The sequence below is a fragment of the Oncorhynchus mykiss genome, chromosome 19, assembly GCF_057628025.1.
Source record: "Oncorhynchus mykiss isolate SJ-2025 chromosome 19, ASM5762802v1, whole genome shotgun sequence".
Taxonomy (NCBI): Eukaryota; Metazoa; Chordata; class Actinopteri; order Salmoniformes; family Salmonidae; genus Oncorhynchus; species Oncorhynchus mykiss.
The window spans coordinates 6,340,001-6,360,000 of NC_143040.1; the positions used below are offsets into that span (position 1 = coordinate 6,340,001).

The 20,000-nt window shown below is 46.3% G+C and overlaps 1 protein-coding gene across 1 annotated transcript in view; it reads left to right on the plus strand.

The window, feature by feature from the left end:
- LOC110516808 (adhesion G protein-coupled receptor L3) overlaps window positions 1-20,000 on the plus strand; it is a 361,807-nt gene that overhangs the window by 259,536 nt on the left and 82,271 nt on the right. Inside the window, 1 exon segment of the mRNA XM_090211801.1 lies at window positions 1,679-1,717. Within this exon segment, the coding sequence (XP_090067927.1) occupies window positions 1,679-1,717 (39 nt within the window).

The window sequence follows — 20,000 nt, forward strand, 5'->3', positions numbered from 1 at the left end:
TCTCTGTCGCTTTGTCTCTCTCTCTCTCTCTGTCTATCTCTCTCTTGCTCTCTCTCTCTCTCTGTCTCTGTCTCTCTGTCTCTCTCTCTGTCTCTCTCTCTGTCTCTCTCTCTCTCTCCCGCTCTCTCTCTCTGTCTCTCTCTCTCTCTCTTCTCTCTCTCTCTCTCTCTCCACTCTCTCTCTCTCCCTCTCTCCCGCTCTCTCTCTCTGTCTCTCTCTCTATCTCTCTGTCTCTCTCTCTCTCTCTCTTCGCTCTCTCTCTCTCTCTTCGCTCTCTCTCTCTCTCTCCGCTCTCACTCTCTCTCTCTCTGTCTCTCTCTTTCACAACCCTGTATAGAGTGAATTTCAAGTGAACTTTACAGTTTCAAAGGTTTATAAGAGAAACGAGGGGTTCACTATTGACCAAATGGACTGAACAGGTTAAACACCTCTGCTTCAATCCTACAAAAGGAGATAAATATGAGCCTGTTATTTTCATCAATATACCCAATTAACTGGGTAATTGAATAATATGGCTCATTAGTATGCTAATTATGATTTCGATATATTAAAGGTTTACAATTATTAACATGTGGGTATTATAATTACAGCTACTACTCTTAATGCCGTAGATGTAGAGGACAATATGAGTTTATTTATAATATTTATCTTTATTTAACTAGGCAAGTCGGTTAAGAACAAATTATTATTTACAATGACGGCCTAGGGGAGGGAGAGAGAGAGGGAGGGAAGGAAGGAAGGAGGGATAGAGGGAGGGAGAGGCAGGGGGAAGGAGAGGCAGGGGGAGGGAGAGGCAGGGAGAAGGAGAGGCAGGGGGAGGGAGAGGCAGGGGGTGGGAGAGGCAGGGGGAGGAAGAGGCAGGGGGAAGGAGAGGCAGGGGGAAGGAGAGACAGGGGGAGAGGCAGGGGAAGGAGAGGTAGGAGGAAGGAGAGACAGGGCAGGGGGAAGGAGAGGCAGGGGGAGAGGCAGGGGGAAGGAGAGGTAGGAGGAAGGAGAGACAGGGCAGGGGGAAGGAGAGGCAGGGGGAGGAGAGGCAGGGGGAGGAGAGGCAGGGGGAAGGAGAGGCAGGGAGAAGGAGAGGCAGGGCAGGGGGAAGGAGAGGCAGGGGGAGGAGAGGCAGGAGGAAGGAGAGGCAGGGCAGGGGGAGGAGAGGCAGGGGGAGGAGAGGCAGGGGGAGGAGAGGCAGGGGGAAGGAGAGGCAGGGAGAAGGAGAGGCAGGGCAGGGGGAAGGAGAGGCAGGGGGAAGGAGAGGCAGGGGGAAGGAGAGGCAGGGGGAGGAGAGGCAGGGGGAGGAGAGGCAGGAGGAAGGAGAGGCAGGGCAGGGGGAGGAGAGGCAGGGCAGGGGGAGGAGAGGCAGGGGGAAGGAGAGGCAGGGTAGGGGGAGGAGAGGCAGGGGGGAGGAGAGGCAGGGGGAAGGAGAGGCAGGAGGAAGGAGAGGCAGGGCAGGGGGAGGAGAGGCAGGAGGAAGGAGAGGCAGGAGGAAGGAGAGGCAGGGGGAAGGAAGCGTCTTCCTAATTGTTTTATTTCTTGAATGACTGACTGTTTCATTCACAGAGATCCTGTTCAATTAGTGCTTGGTAGAAGTAGTATTGTTTTATATGTGTCTCTATGGTGTGGTTAATGACCTGTGTGTTTGTGTGGTTGTGTGTGGTGCTAACCAACCTGTCTGGGTTTACAGCTGCAGAAGAGAGAGAGGTTCTGCAGGTTTTTCCTCCAGGTATTTCAGCCTTCCTATCTGTCATATTTATTCACCTCCCTCAACGACAGCATGCCCGCTGCATATTGAAGGCATCGCGCGTCAAGGCAGCGCTGTGCATAGAATCATAATTCTATGGCGCCGTGGTTTGGGTTGTCTTATCATTTTTTTTATTTGCTATAAAACCCTTTGAAGAGTGAGTTCGTTGACGGAGATATATTTTGGAATGATTCTCTCTATTGTAGAATTCTAGAGTTGTGTTCCAGAACTCTCCAGTTCTATTCCATGAGGATAGAATCCTCAGCCCTCTGTGATGTCATCATTAGAACTACAGAGAAGGCTGCATCAATACAAGGTCTAATATGCTCCTCAAAGGGTTCGCTGAGTGTGTTTTGATGTTGTGTTCGTTTTTTGTGTGCCTTTTTATATACTTTTAATAAAAAACGAAAAGTTATATCTAGAACCTAAAACAATCCTTTGGCTGTCCCCGGTTAGGAAAACCCTTTGAAGAACCCTTGTGGGTTCCAGGTAGAACCATTTTCATTCCAAGTAGAACTGTTTTGGGTTCCAGGTAGAACCATTTTCATTCCAAGTAGAACTGTTTTGGGTTCCAGGTAGAACCATTTTCATTCCAAGTAGAACTGTTTTGGGTTCCAGGTAGAACCATTTTCATTCCAAGTAGAACTGTTTTGGGTTCCAGGTAGAACCATTTTCATTCCAAGTAGAACTGTTTTGGGTTCCAGGTAGAACCATTTTCATTCCAAGTAGAACTGTTTTGGGTTCCATGTAGAACCCTTTCCACAGAGGGTTTTTACCTAGAACCAATAAGGGTGTTTCTTACGGGGACAGCCGAAGAACCCTTTTGGAACCTTCATCAAATCCAATCAATGTTGGGTTCCTGTTGACTCTTTGATAAGATTTGTTTTAATCATCACGACAATGTTACTGTAAATAATTCAGCTGGATGTTAACACACCCTGCTATTAACACACCCTGCTATTAACACACCCTGCCATTAATACACCCTGCCATTAATACACCCTGCTATTAACACACCCTGCCATTAATACACCCTGCCATTAATACACCCTGCCATTAATACACCCTGCCATTAATACACCCTGCTATTAACACACCCTGCCATTAACACACCCTGCCATTAACACACCCTGCCATTAACACACCCTGCCATTAACACACCCTGCCATTAACACACCCTGCCATTAATACACCCTGCCATTAATACACCCTGCTATTAACACACCCTGCCATTAATACACCCTGCCATTAATACACCCTGCCATTAATACACCCTGCCATTAATACACCCTGCTATTAACACACCCTGCCATTAACACACCCTGCCATTAACACACCCTGCTATTAACACACCCTGCTATTAACACACCCTGCCATTAATACACCCTGCCATTAACACACCCTGCCATTAATACACCCTGCCATTAACACACCCTGCCATTAATACACCCTGCCATTAATACACCCTGCCATTAACACACCCTGCCATTAACACACCCTGCCATTAATACACTCTGCCATTAACACACCCTGCCATTAATACACTCTGCCATTAATACACCCTGCCATTAATACACCCTGCCATTAATACACCCTGCCATTAATACACCCTGCCATTAATACACCCTGCCATTAATACACCCTGCCATTAATACACCCTGCCATTAATACACCCTGCCATTAACACACCCTGCCATTAATACACCCTGCCATTAATACACCCTGCCATTAATACACCCTGCCATTAACACACCCTGCCATTAATACACCCTGCCATTAATACACCCTGCCATTAACACACCCTGCTATTAACACACCCTGCCATTAATACACCCTGCCATTAATACACCCTGCCATTAATACACCCTGCCATTAACACACCCTGCCATTAATACACCCTGCCATTAATACACCCTGCCATTAACACACCCTGCCATTAACACACCCTGCCATTAATACACTCTGCCATTAACACACCCTGCCATTAACACACCCTGCCATTAATACACCCTGCCATTAATACACTCTGCCATTAACACACCCTGCCATTAACACACCCTGCCATTAATACACCCTGCCATTAATACACCCTGCCATGGCTGGAGGCTGTGTGGTTGGTCTGGGCCATCTGCTCATGTCATTGCATTTTTTTTCCCATTACGTTGTTATTTGCTATTTCTGTTCACTTTCTTCTCTGTTAATGTTGTTGATTCATGTTGATGCTGTGGACTCTCACTGTTCTCCAGAATCCCTCCTGAGATAACACTCTGTGGCATGTTTCTGGTCCACTAAAATCAAAGTGCACAACATCAAAAGGACCCCAGGGTCCTGCTCCTTGCAAATACTGTGTTACTCTGTCAGGCTTTCTTTCTCTTTCTCTTTCTTTCTTTCTTTCTTTCTTTCTTTCTTTCTTTCTTTCTCGCTCTCTCTCTCTTCCCTCTCTCGCTCTCTCTCTCTCCCCTCTCTCTCTCTCTCTTCCCTCTCTCGCGCTCTCTCTCCCCTCTCTATCTCTCTCTCTCTTCCCTCTCTCTCTCTCTCTCTCTCTGTGTCTCTCTCACTCTCTCTCTGTCTCTCTCTCTCCCCTCTCTATCTCTCTCTCTCTTCCCTCTCTCTCTCTCTCTCCCCTCTCTATCTCTCTCTTCCCTCTCTCTCTCTCTCTATCCCCTCTCTACCTCTCTCTCTTCCCTCTCTCTCTCTCTCCATCTCTATCTCTCTCTTCTCTCTCTTCCCTCTCTCTCGCTCTTTTTTTCTCCTGATGCAGTCTATTTTTCTCCCTCTCTCTCTCTCTCAATGTCTAGACGTCAGCACCACTCAGCAGAGTCACATCACACGAGCTGACATACAGAACACACACGCACGCACGCGCGCACACACACAGACACACACACACACACACACACACACACACACACACACACACACACACACACTTGAAAACATTGATGAGTCAGAATAATGTCAAAGGCTGCCATTCTCCATTGTGATAATATCATAAAACACCTGGGCTGCTTATAAAATATTTGATAAATAACATCTCTAACTTAGATAATGAACCATGTCAGACTCTCTACCGCTGTTACTGAAGAGATTTTAATTAGGGACGCTAACAAATTATATCATCACTGCCTACCGCTGTTACTGAAGAGGTTTTAATTAGGTACGCTACCAAATGATATCATCACTACCTTCCTGCCTTCCTCTGTTACTGAAGAGGTTTTAATTAGGTACGCTATAAATGATATCATCACTGCCTACCGCTGTTACTGAAGAGGTTTTAATTAGGCACGCTAACAAATTATATCATCACTGCCTTCCTCTGTTACTGAAGAGGTTTTAATTAGGTACGCTAACAAATGATATTATCACTGCCTACCGCTGTTACTGAAGAGGTTTTAATTAGGTACGCTATCAAATGATATCATCACTACCTTCCTGCCTTCCTCTGTTACTGAAGAGGTTTTAATTAGGCACGCTAACAAATGATATCATCACTGCCTTCCTCTGTTACTGAAGAGGTTTTAATTAGGTACGCTAACAAATGATATCATCACTACCTTCCTCTGTTACTGAAGAGGTTTTGATTAGGCACGCTAACAAATGATATCATCACTGCCTTCCTCTGTTACTGAAGAGGTTTTAATTAGGCACGCTAACAAATGATATCATCACTGCCTTCCTCTGTTACTGAAGAGGTTTTAATTAGGCACGCTAACAAATGATATCATCACTGCCTTCCTCTGTTACTGAAGAGGTTTTAATTAGGCACGCTAACAAATGATATTATCACGACCTTCCTCTGTTACTGAAGAGGTTTTAATTAGGCACATGCGCATAAACACGTCGATTCTCTGATTGGAGATTTGTTTTCTGCAGCTCTGACAGTCTGATGAGAGGGTGTGTGTGTGTGCAGGTTCGACCCTAGCCTTTTAGGGGCCCTAAGCTAAATGTTGTTGGGGGACCACACTCACCTTGAGGGGCAAAACATTCGAGTGCCTCCCCCCCTCTTGACGGTTGAGAGAAAAGTTTAGGATACAACTGCCTGCAATTCAACACATTATGACATGAGGTTGTAGAGAAAATGTGTAGTTGTTTAGCTACTCTCCCGTAGTTCTACACATTTTAACATGTGGTTGTAGAGAAAATGTGTAGTTATTTAGCTACTCTCCTGTAATTCTACACATTTTGACATTACTTATCATGTTATTGATATCTGAATGAGAGTGACGAACAAAATCAATGGAGGTCCCCTGGAGGTCAGGGCCCCTGGAGGTCAGGACCCCTGGAGGTCAGGACCCCTGGAGGTCAGGACCCCTGTAGGTCAGGTCCCCTGGAGGTCAGGACCCCTGGAGGTCAGGTCCCCTGGAGGTCAGGTCCCCTGGAGGTCAGGACCCCTGGGCATGTGCTGCCAGTCGGTAATTCGACCATGATTACTACACGTTTGGATAGATGGCTAGTTACAAAGACTAATTTACAAATCGTAAACATTTTATCTGACAATAATTCAGGCTAATTCAGTTACTGTCAGTGACTGACCTCGGAGAAAACTGTTGATAAACAAAAAACACAATTAAAGTTCAACAGCATGTGTGTGTGTGTGTGTGTGTGTGTGTGTGTGTGTGTGTGTGTGTGTGTGTGTGTATGTGTATGTGTGTGTGTGTGTGTGTGTGTGTGTGTGTGTGTGTGTGTGTGTGTGTGTGTGTGTGATGAAAGGAATGGGCAGGCGGGTTGATTCTAATTATTTTAATCGTCGGGGTAATAATTCATTTCTATTTGGGGATACAGAGAGAACGGTTAATTTATTAGAAACTGGAAATTCATTCATTGATCAGTTGGTATGGAAGAAACAGACAGACAGACAGACAGACAGACAGACAGACAGACAGACAGACAGACAGACAGACAGACAGACAGACAGACAGACAGACAGACAGACAGGCTGACATGAAGACAGACAGACAGGCTGAGAAAGGCAGACAGACAGACTGACTGACAGGGAGACAGACAGACAGGCATACAGTACCATTCAAAAGTGTGGACACACCTGCTCATTCAAGGGTTGTTCTTTATTTTCAGTATTTTCTACATTGTAGAATTATAGTGAAGACATCAAAACTATGAAATAACAGATGGAATCATCTAGTAACCAAAAAAGTGTGAAACAAATCAAAATATATTTTATGTTCTTCAAAACAGGCACCATTTGCCTTGACAGCTTTGCACACTCTTGGCATTCTCTCAACCAGCTTCACCTGGAATGCTTTTCCAACAGTCTTGAAGGAGTTCCCACATTTGCTGAGCACCAGTTGGCTGCTTTTCCTTCACTCTGTGGTCCAACTTATCCCAAACCATCTCAGTTGGGTTGAGGTCGGTTGATTGGTGAAGCTATGTCATCTGAGGTAGCAGTACATCACTCTCGTTCTTGGTCAAATAGCCTTTACACAGTCTGGAGGTGTGTTGGGTCATTGTCCTGTTGAAAAACATATTATTGTCCCACTAAGCGTATGTACATTATGCCTTGAATCTATTCTTCCACGCCCAGAAATCTGCTCATTTTATTTTCTGTCCCCAATGCCAGAGAAAACCAGTTCTTATAGCCTTTAGCCATACCCTTATCCTACTCCTCTGTTCCTCTGGTGATGTAGAGGTTAATCCAGGCCCTGCAGTGCCTTGCTCCACTCCCACTCCCCAGGCTCTCTCATTTGTTGACTTCTGTAACCGTAACAGCCTTGGTTTCATGCATGATAACATTAGAAGCCTCCTCCCTAAGTTTGTTTTATTCACTGCTTTAGCACACTCTGCCAACCCAGATGTTCTAGCTGTGTCTGAATCCTGGTTTAGGAAGGTCACCAAAAACCCTGAAATTTCCATCCCGAACTACAACATTTTCCGACAAGATAGAACTGCCAAAGGGGGCAGAGTTGCAATCTACTGCAGAGATAGCTTGCAGAGTTCTGTCATACTATCCAGGTCTGTGCCCAAACAATTCGAGCTTCTACTTTTAAAAACCCACCTTTCCAGAAACAAGTCTCTCACCGTTGCTGCTTCTTATATACCCCCCTTAGCCTCCACCTGTGCCCTGAACACCATATGTGAATTGATTGCCCCCCCCCCCAACTATCTTCGGAGTTCGTACTGTTAGGTGACCTAAACTGGGATATGGTCAAACGACCACCCCTCATCACTGTCAAATGCTCCCTAAAACACTTCAGTGAGCAGGCCTTTCTAATCGACCTGGCCCGGGTATCCTGGAAGGATATTGGCCTCATCCCGTCAGTAGAGGATGCCTGGCTGCTCTTTAAAAGTGCTTTCGTCACCGTCTTAAATAAGCCCCTTTCAAAAAATGTACAATAAGATATAGCCCCTGGTTCACCCCAGACTTGACTGCCCTTGACCAGCACAAAAACGTCCTGTGGCCTTCTGCATTAGCATCGAATAGCCCCAATGATATGCAATGTTTCAGGGAAGTTAGGAACCAATATACACTGTCATTTAGGAAAGCAAAGGCTAGCTTTTTCAAACAGAAATGTGAATCCTGTAGTACTAACTCAAAAAAGTTCTGGGACACTGTAAAGTCCATGGAGAATAAGAGCACCTCCTCCCAGCCGCCCACTGCTCTGAGGCTAGGAAACACTGTCACCGCTGATCAATCTACGATAATCGATCATTTCAATGAGCATTTTTCTACGGCTGGCCATGCTTTCCACCTGGCTACCTGTACCCAACAGCTGTGCACCCCCTTCTCCTTCGCCCAAATCCAGACAGCTGATGTTCTGAAAGAGCTGCGAAATCTGAATCCCTACAAATTAGCTGGGCTAGACAATCTGGACCCTTTCTTTTCTAAAATGATCAGCCAAAATTGTTGCAACCCATGTTACTAGCCTGTTCAACCTCTCTTTCATATCGTCTGAGATCCCCAAAGATTGGAAAGCTGCAGCGGTCATCCCCCTCTTCAAAGGGGGAGACACTCTAGACCCAAACTGTTATAGACCCATCTGTCATGACTTCCACTCTAGACCCAAACTGTTATAGACCCATTTGTCATGACTTCCACTCTAGACCCAAACTGTTATAGACCCATCTGTCATGACTTCCACTCTAGACCCAAACTGTTATAGATCTATATTAATTTGTCATGACTTCTGCTTTAGACCCAAACTGTTATAGACCTGTATCCATTTGTCATGACTTCCACTTTAGACCCAAACTGTTATAGATCTATATCCATTTGTCATGACTTCCACTTTAGACCCAAACTGTTATAGATCTATATTCATTTGTCATGACTTCTGCTTTAGACCCAAACTGTTATAGACCTGTATCCATTTGTCATGACTTCCACTTTAGACCCAAACTGTTATAGATCTATATCCATTTGTCATGACTTCCACTTTAGACCCAAACTGTTATAGATCTATATTCATTTGTCATGACTTCTGCTTTAGACCCAAACTGTTATAGACCTGTATCCATTTGTCATGACTTCCACTTTAGACCCAAACTGTTATAGATCTATATCCATTTGTCATGACTTCCACTTTAGACCCAAACTGTTATAGATCTATATCCATTTGTCATGACTTCTGCTTTAGACCCAAACTGTTATAGATCTATATCCATTTGTCATGACTTCCACTCTAGACCCAAACTGTTATAGATCTATATCCATTTGTCATGACTTCCGCCGAAGTTGGTCCCTTTCCTTTGGCGACGTCACCGACCTTCTAGCCATCGCCGATCCACTTTTCATTTTCCATTGGTTTTGTCTTCCACCACACCTGGTTCCAATTCCATCAATTACATGTTGTGTATTTAACCCTCTGTTCCCCCTCCATGTCCTTGTCTGTAATTGTTTGTTGTGTATTTAACCCTCTGTTCCCCCTCCATGTCCTGGTCTGTAACCATGTTGTGTATTTAACCCTCTGTTCCCCCTCCATGTCCTGGTCTGTTATTGTTTGTTGTGTATTTAACCCTCTGTTCCCCCTCCATGTCCTGGTCTGTTATTGTTTGTTGTGTATTTAACCCTCTGTTCCCCTCCATGTCCTGGTCTGTTATTGTTTGTTGTGTATTTAACCCTCTGTTCCCCTCCATGTCCTGGTCTGTAATTGTTTGTTGTGTATTTAACCCTCTGTTCCCCCTCCATGTCCTGGTCTGTAACCATGTTGTGTATTTAACCCTCTGTTCCCCCTCCATGTCCTGGTCTGTAATTGTTTGTTGTAGTGCGACGGTTTGCTGGTATTGACCGGGTTTTGTTTGACTCATTTATTGTATTATTCTGTTGACGGTGTTTTATGGTTATTAAACACAACTATTTCTTAAGAAGAACAGGAAGGCCCGCACAGTTTACGCTCCTAATTCACTGCTTTATTGATGAACTATTTCTTAAGAAGAACAGGAAGGCTCGCACAGTTTACGCTCCTAATTCACTGCTTTATTGATGAACTATTTCTTAAGAAGAACAGGAAGGCACGCACAGTTTACGCTCCTAATTCACTGCTTTATTGATGAACTATTTCTTAAGAAGAACAGGAAGGACCGCACAGTTTACGCTCCTAATTCACTGCTTTATTGATGAACTATTTCTTAAGAAGAACAGGAAGGCACGCACAGTTTACGCTCCTAATTCACTGCTTTATTGATGAACTATTTCTTAAGAAGAACAGGAAGGCACGCACAGTTTACGCTCCTAATTCACTGCTTTATTGATGAACTATTTCTTAAGAAGAACAGGAAGGCCCGCACATATAAATTAGTTTCCACTTCTCTTCCGCCAGTAGCATCGCATTACACCAATAAGAAGAAGAACTGGAAGGCCCACCAATAAGAAGAAGAACAGGAAGGACCGCACATATAAATTAGTTTCCACTTTTCTTCCGCCAGTAGCATCGCATTACACCGTCCTTCCCTGCCTTTCTAAAGTCTTCCAAAGCCAAGTTACAAACAGATCACAGACCGTTTTGAATCCCACCGTACCTTCTCCACTATAGGGTTTCAGAGCTGGTCATGGGTGCACCTCAGCCACGCTCAAGGTCCTAAACGATATCATAACTGCCATCGATAATAGACAGTATTGTGCAGCCGTCTTCATCGACCTGGCCAAGGCTTTCGACTCTGTCAATCATCGCAATCTTATCGGCAGACTCAACAGCCTTGGTTTCTCAAATGACTGCCTCACCTGGTTTACCAACTACGGCCTCTGGCAGTCTCTATTGAGGTGTCATAGGATTCAATTCTCAAAACTCTTTTCTCTGTATACATCAACGATGTGGCTCTTGCTGCTGGTGAGTCTCTGATCCACCTCTACCCAGACGACACCATTCTGGATACATCTGGCCCTTCTTTGGACACTGTGTTAACAAACCTCCAAACGAGCTTCAATGCCATACAACACATACAACATGTGGCCTCCAACTGCTCTTAAACGCTAGTAAAACTAAGTGCATGCTCTTCAACCGATTGCTGCCCGCACCCTCCCGCCCGACTAGCATCACTACTATGGATGGTTCTGACTTTAAACATGTGAACATCTATAAATACCTAAGTGTCTGGTTAGATTGTAAACTCTCCTTCCAGACTCACATTAAGCATCTCGAATCCAAAATTAAATCATGAATTGGCTTCCTATTTTGCAACAAAGCCTCCTTCACTCATGCTGCTAAACATACCCTCGTAAAACTGACTATCTTACCGATCCTTGACTTCGGCGATGTCATTTACAAAATAGCCTCCAACACTCTACTCAGCAAACTGGATGCAAACTGGATGCAGTCTTTCACAGTGCCATCCGTTTTGTCACCAAAGCCCCATATACTACCCACCACTGCGACCTGTATGCTCTCATTGGCTGACCCTCGCTGCAGATTTGTCGCCAAACCCACTGGCTCCAGGTCATCTATAAGTCTTTGCTAGGTAAAGCCCTGCCTTATCTCAGCTCACTGGTCACCATAGCGACATCCACCCGTAGCAAGTGCTCCAGCAGGTATATTTCACTGATCACCCCCAAAGCCAGCACTTCCTATAGCCGCCTTTCCTTCCAGTTCTCTGCTGCCAAATGACTGGAACGAATTGCAAAAATCACAGAAGCTGGAGACGTATATCTCCCTCTCTAACGTTAAGCATCAGCTGTCAGAGCAGCTTACCGATCACTGTACCTGTACACAGCCAAACTGTAAATAGCACACCCAACTACCTCATCCCCATATTGTTAATTATCTTCTTGCTCTTTTGCTCCCCAGTATCTCTACTTGTACATCGTTTTCTGCACATCTATCACTCCAGTGTTAATTAATATTTTCATTATTTCACCTCTATGACCTATTTATTGCCTTACCTCCCTACTCTTCTACATTTTCACACACTTTACATAGATTTTTTTTATATTGTGTTATTGAGTTATTAACCCTGGTGTAACTCTGTGTTGTTGTTTTTGTCACATTGTTTTGATTTATCTTGGCCAGGTCGCAGTTGAGAACTTGTTGTTAACTGGTCGACCTGGTTAAATAAAGGTTAAATAAAGGTGAAATAAAGGTTAAATAAAGGTGAAATAAAATAAAAAGTGTAAACCAGATGCCTTGAATTCTAAATACATCACTGACAGTGTTACCAGCAAAGCACCCACACACCATAACACCTCCTCCTCCATGCTTCACGGTGGGAACCGCACATGCGGAGATCATCCGTTCACCTACTCAGTGTCTCACAAAGACACAGCGGTTGGAACCAAAAATCTCAAATTTGGACTCATTAGACCAAAGGACAGATTTCCACCGGTCTAATGTCCATGGCTCGTGTTTCTTAGCCCAAGCAAGTCTCTTCTTATTATTGGTGTCCTTTAGTAGTGGTTTCTTTACAACAATTAGACCATGAAGGCCTGATTCACACAGTCTCCTCTGAACAGTTGATGTTGAGATGTGTCTGTTACTTGAACTCTGTGTACCATTTATTTGGGCTGCAATTTCTGAGACTGGTAACTCTAATGAACTTATCCTCTGCAGCAGAGGTAACTCTGGGTCTTCCTTTCCTGTGGCGGTCCTCCTGAGAGTCAGTTTCATCATAGCGCTTGATGGTTTTTGCAACTGCACTTGAAGAAACTTCCAAAGTTCTTGAAATTTTCCAGAATGACTGACCTTCATGTCTTAAAGTAATGATGGACTGTCGTTTCTCTTTGCTTATTTGAGCTGTTCTTGACATAATATGGACTTGGTCTTTTACCAAATAGGGCTATTTTCTGTGTACCAACCCTACCTTGTCACAACACAACTGATTGGCTCAAACACATTAAGAAGTAAAGAAATTCACGAATTCATTCCAGGTGATTACCTCATGAAGCTGGTTGAGAGAATGCCAAGAGTGTGCAAAGCTGTCATCAATGCAAAGGGTGGCTACACTGAAGAATATAAAATATGTTTTGATTTGTTTGATTCTTTTTTTGGTTACTACATGATTCCATATGTGTTATTTCATAGTATTGATGTCTTCACTATTATTCTACAGTGTAGAACATAGTATAAATAAAGAAACACCCTTGACACTATACACTATACATTCAGACAGACAGACAGACAGACAGACAGGCAGGCAGACAGACAGACAGGCAGACAGGCAGGCAGGCAGGCAGGCAGGCAGGCAGGCAGGCAGGCAGGCAGGCAGACAGACAGACAGGCAGGCAGGCAGGCAGGCAGGCATGCAGGCAGACAGGCAGGCAGGCAGGCAGGCAGACAGACAGACAGACAGAGACAGACAGGCAGACAGGCAGGCAGACAGACAGACAGACAGACAGACAGACAGACAGAGAGACAAACAGAGAGACAGAGAGGGGCCCTGGGTGTAAAAAGTGCAGTGTAATTTGGGTTAGGATTAGGAGCTAGGGTTAGGTTTAGGGTTAGGAGCTAGGGTTAGGAGCTAGGGTTAGGAGCTAGGGTTAGGAGCTAGGGTTAGGAGCTAGGGTTAGGTTTAGGGTTAGGAGCTAGGGTTAGGTTTAGGGTTAGGAGCTAGGGTTAGGAGCTAGGGTTAGGTTTAGGGTTAGGAGCTAGGGTTAGGAGCTAGGGTTAGGAGCTAGGGTTAGGAGCTAGGTTTAGGTTTAGGGTTAGGAGCTAGGTTTAGGAGCTAGGGTTAGGAGCTAGGTTTAGGTTTAGGGTTAGGTTTAGGGTTAGGAGCTAGGGTTAGGAGCTAGGGTTAGGAGCTAGGGTTAGGAGCTAGGTTTAGGTTTAGGGTTAGGAGCTAGGGTTAGGAGCTAGGGTTAGGAGCTAGGGTTAGGTTTAGGGTTAGGAGCTAGGGTTAGGTTTAGGGTTAGGAGCTAGGGTTAGGAGCTAGGGTTAGGTTTAGGGTTAGGAGCTAGGGTTAGGTTTAGGGTTAGGAGCTAGGGTTAGGTTTAGGGTTAGGAGCTAGAGTTAGGAGCTAGGGTTAGGTTTAGGGTTAGGAGCTAGGGTTAGGAGCTAGGGTTAGGTTTAGGGTTAGGAGCTAGGGTTAGGAGCTAGGGTTAGGAGCTAGGGTTAGGAGCTAGGGTTAGGTTTAGGGTTATGAGCTAGGGTTAGGTTTAGGGTTTGGAGCTAGGGTTAGGTTTAGGGTTAGGAGCTAGGGTTAGGAGCTAGGGTTAGGTTTAGGGTTAGGAGCTAGGGTTAGGTTTAGGGTTAGGAGCTAGGGTTAGGTTTAGGGTTAGGAGCTAGGGTTAGGAGCTAGGGTTAGGAGCTAGGGTTAGGAGCTAGGGTTAGGTTTAGGGTTAGGAGCTAGGGTTAGGAGCTAGGGTTAGGAGCTAGGGTTAGGAGCTAGGGTTAGGTTTAGGGTTAGGAGCTAGGGTTAGGAGCTAGGGTTAGGTTTAGGGTTAGGAGCTAGGGTTAGGAGCTAGGGTTAGGTTTAGGGTTAGGAGCTAGGGTTAGGAGCTAGGGTTAGGTTTAGGGTTAGGAGCTAGGGTTAGGAGCTAGGGTTAGGAGCTAGGGTTAGGAGCTAGGGTTAGGAGCTAGGGTTAGGAGCTAGGGTTAGGAGCTAGGGTTAGGAGCTAGGTTTAGGGTTAGGAGCTAGGGTTAGGAGCTAGGTTTAGGAGCTAGGGTTAGGAGCTAGGTTTAGGAGCTAGGGTTAGGGTTAGGGTTAGGTTTAGGGTTAGGAGCTAGGGTTAGGTTTAGGGTTAGGAGCTAGGGTTAGGAGCTAGGGTTAGGTTTAGGGTTAGGAGCTAGGGTTAGGTTTAGGGTTAGGAGCTAGGGTTAGGTTTAGGGTTAGGAGCTAGAGTTAGGAGCTAGGGTTAGGTTTAGGGTTAGGAGCTAGGGTTAGGAGCTAGGGTTAGGTTTAGGGTTAGGAGCTAGGGTTAGGAGCTAGGGTTAGGAGCTAGGGTTAGGAGCTAGGGTTAGGTTTAGGGTTAGGAGCTAGGGTTAGGTTTAGGGTTAGGAGCTAGGGTTAGGTTTAGGGTTAGGAGCTAGGGTTAGGTTTAGGGTTAGGAGCTAGGGTTAGGAGCTAGGGTTAGGTTTAGGGTTAGGAGCTAGGGTTAGGTTTAGGGTTAGGAGCTAGGGTTAGGTTTAGGGTTATGAGCTAGGGTTAGGTTTAGGGTTTGGAGCTAGGGTTAGGTTTAGGGTTAGGAGCTAGGGTTAGGAGCTAGGGTTAGGTTTAGGGTTAGGAGCTAGGGTTAGGTTTAGGGTTAGGAGCTAGGGTTAGGTTTAGGGTTAGGAGCTAGGGTTAGGAGCTAGGGTTAGGAGCTAGGGTTAGGAGCTAGGGTTAGGTTTAGGGTTAGGAGCTAGGGTTAGGAGCTAGGGTTAGGAGCTAGGGTTAGGAGCTAGGGTTAGGTTTAGGGTTAGGAGCTAGGGTTAGGTTTAGGGTTAGGAGCTAGGGTTAGGAGCTAGGGTTAGGTTTAGGGTTAGGAGCTAGGGTTAGGAGCTAGGGTTAGGTTTAGGGTTAGGAGCTAGGGTTAGGAGCTAGGGTTAGGTTTAGGGTTAGGTTTAGGGTTAGGAGCTAGGGTTAGGAGCTAGGGTTAGGAGCTAGGGTTAGGAGCTAGGGTTAGGAGCTAGGGTTAGGAGCTAGGGTTAGGAGCTAGGTTTAGGGTTAGGAGCTAGGGTTAGGAGCTAGGTTTAGGAGCTAGGGTTAGGAGCTAGGTTTAGGAGCTAGGGTTAGGGTTAGGGTTAGGTTTAGGGTTAGGAGCTAGGGTTAGGAGCTAGGGTTAGGAGCTAGGGTTAGGTTTAGGGTTAGGAGCTAGGGTTAGGTTTAGGGTTAGGAGCTAGGGTTAGGTTTAGGGTTAGGAGCTAGAGTTAGGAGCTAGGGTTAGGTTTAGGGTTAGGAGCTAGGGTTAGGAGCTAGGGTTAGGTTTAGGGTTAGGAGCTAGGGTTAGGAGCTATGGTTAGGAGCTAGGGTTAGGAGCTAGGGTTAGGAGCTAGGGTTAGGTTTAGGGTTAGGAGCTAGGGTTAGGTTTAGGGTTAGGAGCTAGGGTTAGGTTTAGGGTTAGGAGCTAGGGTTAGGTTTAGGGTTAGGAGCTAGGGTTAGGAGCTAGGGTTAGGTTTAGGGTTAGGAGCTAGGGTTAGGTTTAGGGTTATGAGCTAGGGTTAGGTTTAGGGTTTGGAGCTAGGGTTAGGTTTAGGGTTAGGAGCTAGGGTTAGGAGCTAGGGTTAGGTTTAGGGTTAGGAGCTAGGGTTAGGTTTAGGGTTAGGAGCTAGGGTTAGGTTTAGGGTTAGGAGCTAGGGTTAGGAGCTAGGGTTAGGAGCTAGGGTTAGGAGCTAGGGTTAGGAGCTAGGGTTAGGTTTAGGGTTAGGAGCTAGGGTTAGGAGCTAGGGTTAGGAGCTAGGGTTAGGAGCTAGGGTTAGGTTTAGGGTTAGGAGCTAGGGTTAGGTTTAGGGTTAGGAGCTAGGGTTAGGAGCTAGGGTTAGGTTTAGGGTTAGGAGCTAGGGTTAGGAGCTAGGGTTAGGTTTAGGGTTAGGAGCTAGGGTTAGGAGCTAGGGTTAGGAGCTAGGGTTAGGAGCTAGGGTTAGGAGCTAGGGTTAGGAGCTAGGGTTAGGAGCTAGGGTTAGGAGCTAGGGTTAGGGTTAGGGTTAGGTTTAGGGTTAGGAGCTAGGGTTAGGTTTAGGGTTAGGAGCTAGGGTTAGGAGCTAGGGTTAGGTTTAGGGTTAGGAGCTAGGGTTAGGTTTAGGGTTAGGAGCTAGGGTTAGGTTTAGGGTTAGGAGCTAGAGTTAGGAGCTAGGGTTAGGTTTAGGGTTAGGAGCTAGGGTTAGGAGCTAGGGTTAGGTTTAGGGTTAGGAGCTAGGGTTAGGAGCTAGGGTTAGGAGCTAGGGTTAGGAGCTAGGGTTAGGTTTAGGGTTAGGAGCTAGGGTTAGGTTTAGGGTTAGGAGCTAGGGTTAGGTTTAGGGTTAGGAGCTAGGGTTAGGTTTAGGGTTAGGAGCTAGGGTTAGGAGCTAGGGTTAGGTTTAGGGTTAGGTTTAGGGTTAGGAGCTAGGGTTAGGTTTAGGGTTAGGAGCTAGGGTTAGGTTTAGGGTTATGAGCTAGGGTTAGGTTTAGGGTTTGGAGCTAGGGTTAGGTTTAGGGTTAGGAGCTAGGGTTAGGAGCTAGGGTTAGGTTTAGGGTTAGGAGCTAGGGTTAGGTTTAGGGTTAGGAGCTAGGGTTAGGTTTAGGGTTAGGAGCTAGGGTTAGGAGCTAGGGTTAGGAGCTAGGGTTAGGAGCTAGGGTTAGGTTTAGGGTTAGGAGCTAGGGTTAGGAGCTAGGGTTAGGAGCTAGGGTTAGGAGCTAGGGTTAGGTTTAGGGTTAGGAGCTAGGGTTAGGTTTAGGGTTAGGAGCTAGGGTTAGGAGCTAGGGTTAGGTTTAGTGTTAGGAGCTAGGGTTAGGAGCTAGGGTTAGGTTTAGGGTTAGGAGCTAGGGTTAGGAGCTAGGGTTAGGAGCTAGGGTTAGGAGCTAGGGTTAGGAGCTAGGGTTAGGAGCTAGGGTTAGGAGCTAGGGTTAGGAGCTAGGTTTAGGGTTAGGAGCTAGGGTTAGGAGCTAGGTTTAGGAGCTAGGGTTAGGAGCTAGGTTTAGGAGCTAGGGTTAGGGTTAGGGTTAGGAGCTAGGGTTAGGAGCTAGGGTTAGGAGCTAGGGTTAGGAGCTAGGGTTAGGTTTAGGGTTAGGAGCTAGAGTTAGGAGCTAGGGTTAGGAGCTAGGGTTAGGAGCTAGGGTTAGGTTTAGGGTTAGGAGCTAGGGTTAGGTTTAGGGTTAGGAGCTAGGGTTAGGAGCTAGGGTTAGGTTTAGGGTTAGGTTTAGGGTTAGGAGCTAGGGTTAGGGTTAGGAGCTAGGGTTAGGGTTAGGAGCTAGGGTTAGGAGCTAGGGTTAGGGTTAGGAGCTAGGGTTAGGTTTAGGGTTAGGAGCTAGGGTTAGGTTTAGGGTTTGGAGCTAGGGTTAGGTTTAGGGTTAGGAGCTAGGGTTAGGTTTAGGGTTTGGAGCTAGGGTTAGGTTTAGGGTTAGGAGCTAGGGTTAGGAGCTAGGGTTAGGGTTAGGAGCTAGGGTTAGGTTTAGGGTTAGGAGCTAGGGTTAGGTTTAGGGTTTGGAGCTAGGGTTAGGTTTAGGGTTAGGAGCTAGGGTTAGGTTTAGGGTTTGGAGCTAGGGTTAGGTTTAGGGTTAGGAGCTAGGGTTCGGAGCTAGGGTTAGGTTTAGGGTTAGGTTTAGGGTTAGGAGCTAGGGTTAGGAGCTAGGGTTAGGAGCTAGGGTTAGGAGCTAGGTTTAGGTTTAGGGTTAGGAGCTAGGTTTAGGAGCTAGGGTTAGGAGCTAGGTTTAGGAGCTAGGGTTAGGAGCTAGGGTTAGGTTTAGGGTTAGGAGCTAGGGTTAGGTTTAGGGTTAGGAGCTAGGGTTAGGAGCTAGGGTTAGGTTTAGGGTTAGGTTTAGGGTTAGGAGCTAGGGTTAGGGTCAGGAGCTAGGGTTAGGGTTAGGAGCTAGGGTTAGGAGCTAGGGTTAGGGGCTAGGGTTAGGAGCTAGGGTTAGGTTTAGGGTTAGGATCTAGGGTTAGGTTTAGGGTTAGGAGCTAGGGTTAGGAGCTAGGGTTAGGTTTAGGGTTAGGTTTAGGGTTAGGAGCTAGGGTTAGGGTTAGGAGCTAGGGTTAGGGTTAGGAGCTAGGGTTAGGAGCTAGGGTTAGGGTTAGGAGCTAGGGTTAGGTTTAGGGTTAGGAGCTAGGGTTAGGTTTAGGGTTTGGAGCTAGGGTTAGGTTTAGGGTTAGGAGCTAGGGTTAGGTTTAGGGTTTGGAGCTAGGGTTAGGTTTAGGGTTAGGAGCTAGGGTTCGGAGCTAGGGTTAGGGTTAGGAGCTAGGGTTAGGTTTAGGGTTAGGAGCTAGGGTTAGGTTTAGGGTTTGGAGCTAGGGTTAGGTTTAGGGTTAGGAGCTAGGGTTAGGTTTAGGGTTTGGAGCTAGGGTTAGGTTTAGGGTTAGGAGCTAGGGTTAGGAGCTAGGGTTAGGTTTAGGGTTAGGTTTAGGGTTAGGAGCTAGGGTTAGGAGCTAGGGTTAGGAGCTAGGGTTAGGAGCTAGGTTTAGGTTTAGGGTTAGGAGCTAGGTTTAGGAGCTAGGGTTAGGAGCTAGGTTTAGGTTTAGGGTTAGGTTTAGGGTTAGGAGCTAGTGTTAGGAGCTAGGGTTAGGAGCTAGGGTTAGGAGCTAGGTTTAGGTTTAGGGTTAGGAGCTAGGGTTAGGAGCTAGGGTTAGGAGCTAGGGTTAGGTTTAGGGTTAGGAGCTAGGGTTAGGTTTAGGGTTAGGAGCTAGGGTTAGGAGCTAGGGTTAGGTTTAGGGTTAGGAGCTAGGGTTAGGTTTAGGGTTAGGAGCTAGGGTTAGGTTTAGGGTTAGGAGCTAGGGTTAGGAGCTAGGGTTAGGAGCTAGGGTTAGGAGCTAGGGTTAGGAGCTAGGGTTAGGTTTAGGGTTAGGAGCTAGGGTTAGGAGCTAGGGTTAGGAGCTAGGGTTAGGAGCTAGGGTTAGGTTTAGGGTTAGGAGCTAGGGTTAGGTTTAGGGTTAGGAGCTAGGGTTAGGAGCTAGGGTTAGGTTTAGGGTTAGGAGCTAGGGTTAGGAGCTAGGGTTAGGTTTAGGGTTAGGAGCTAGGGTTAGGTTTAGGGTTAGGAGCTAGGGTTAGGTTTAGGGTTAGGAGCTAGGGTTAGGTTTAGGGTTTGGAGCTAGGGTTAGGTTTAGGGTTAGGCGCTAGGGTTAGGAGCTAGGGTTAGGAGCTAGGGTTAGGTTTAGGGTTAGGAGCTAGGGTTAGGTTTAGGGTTAGGAGCTAGGGTTAGGTTTAGGGTTAGGAGCTAGGTTTAGGTTTAGGGTTAGGAGCTAGGGTTAGGAGCTAGGGTTAGGTTTAGGGTTAGGAGCTAG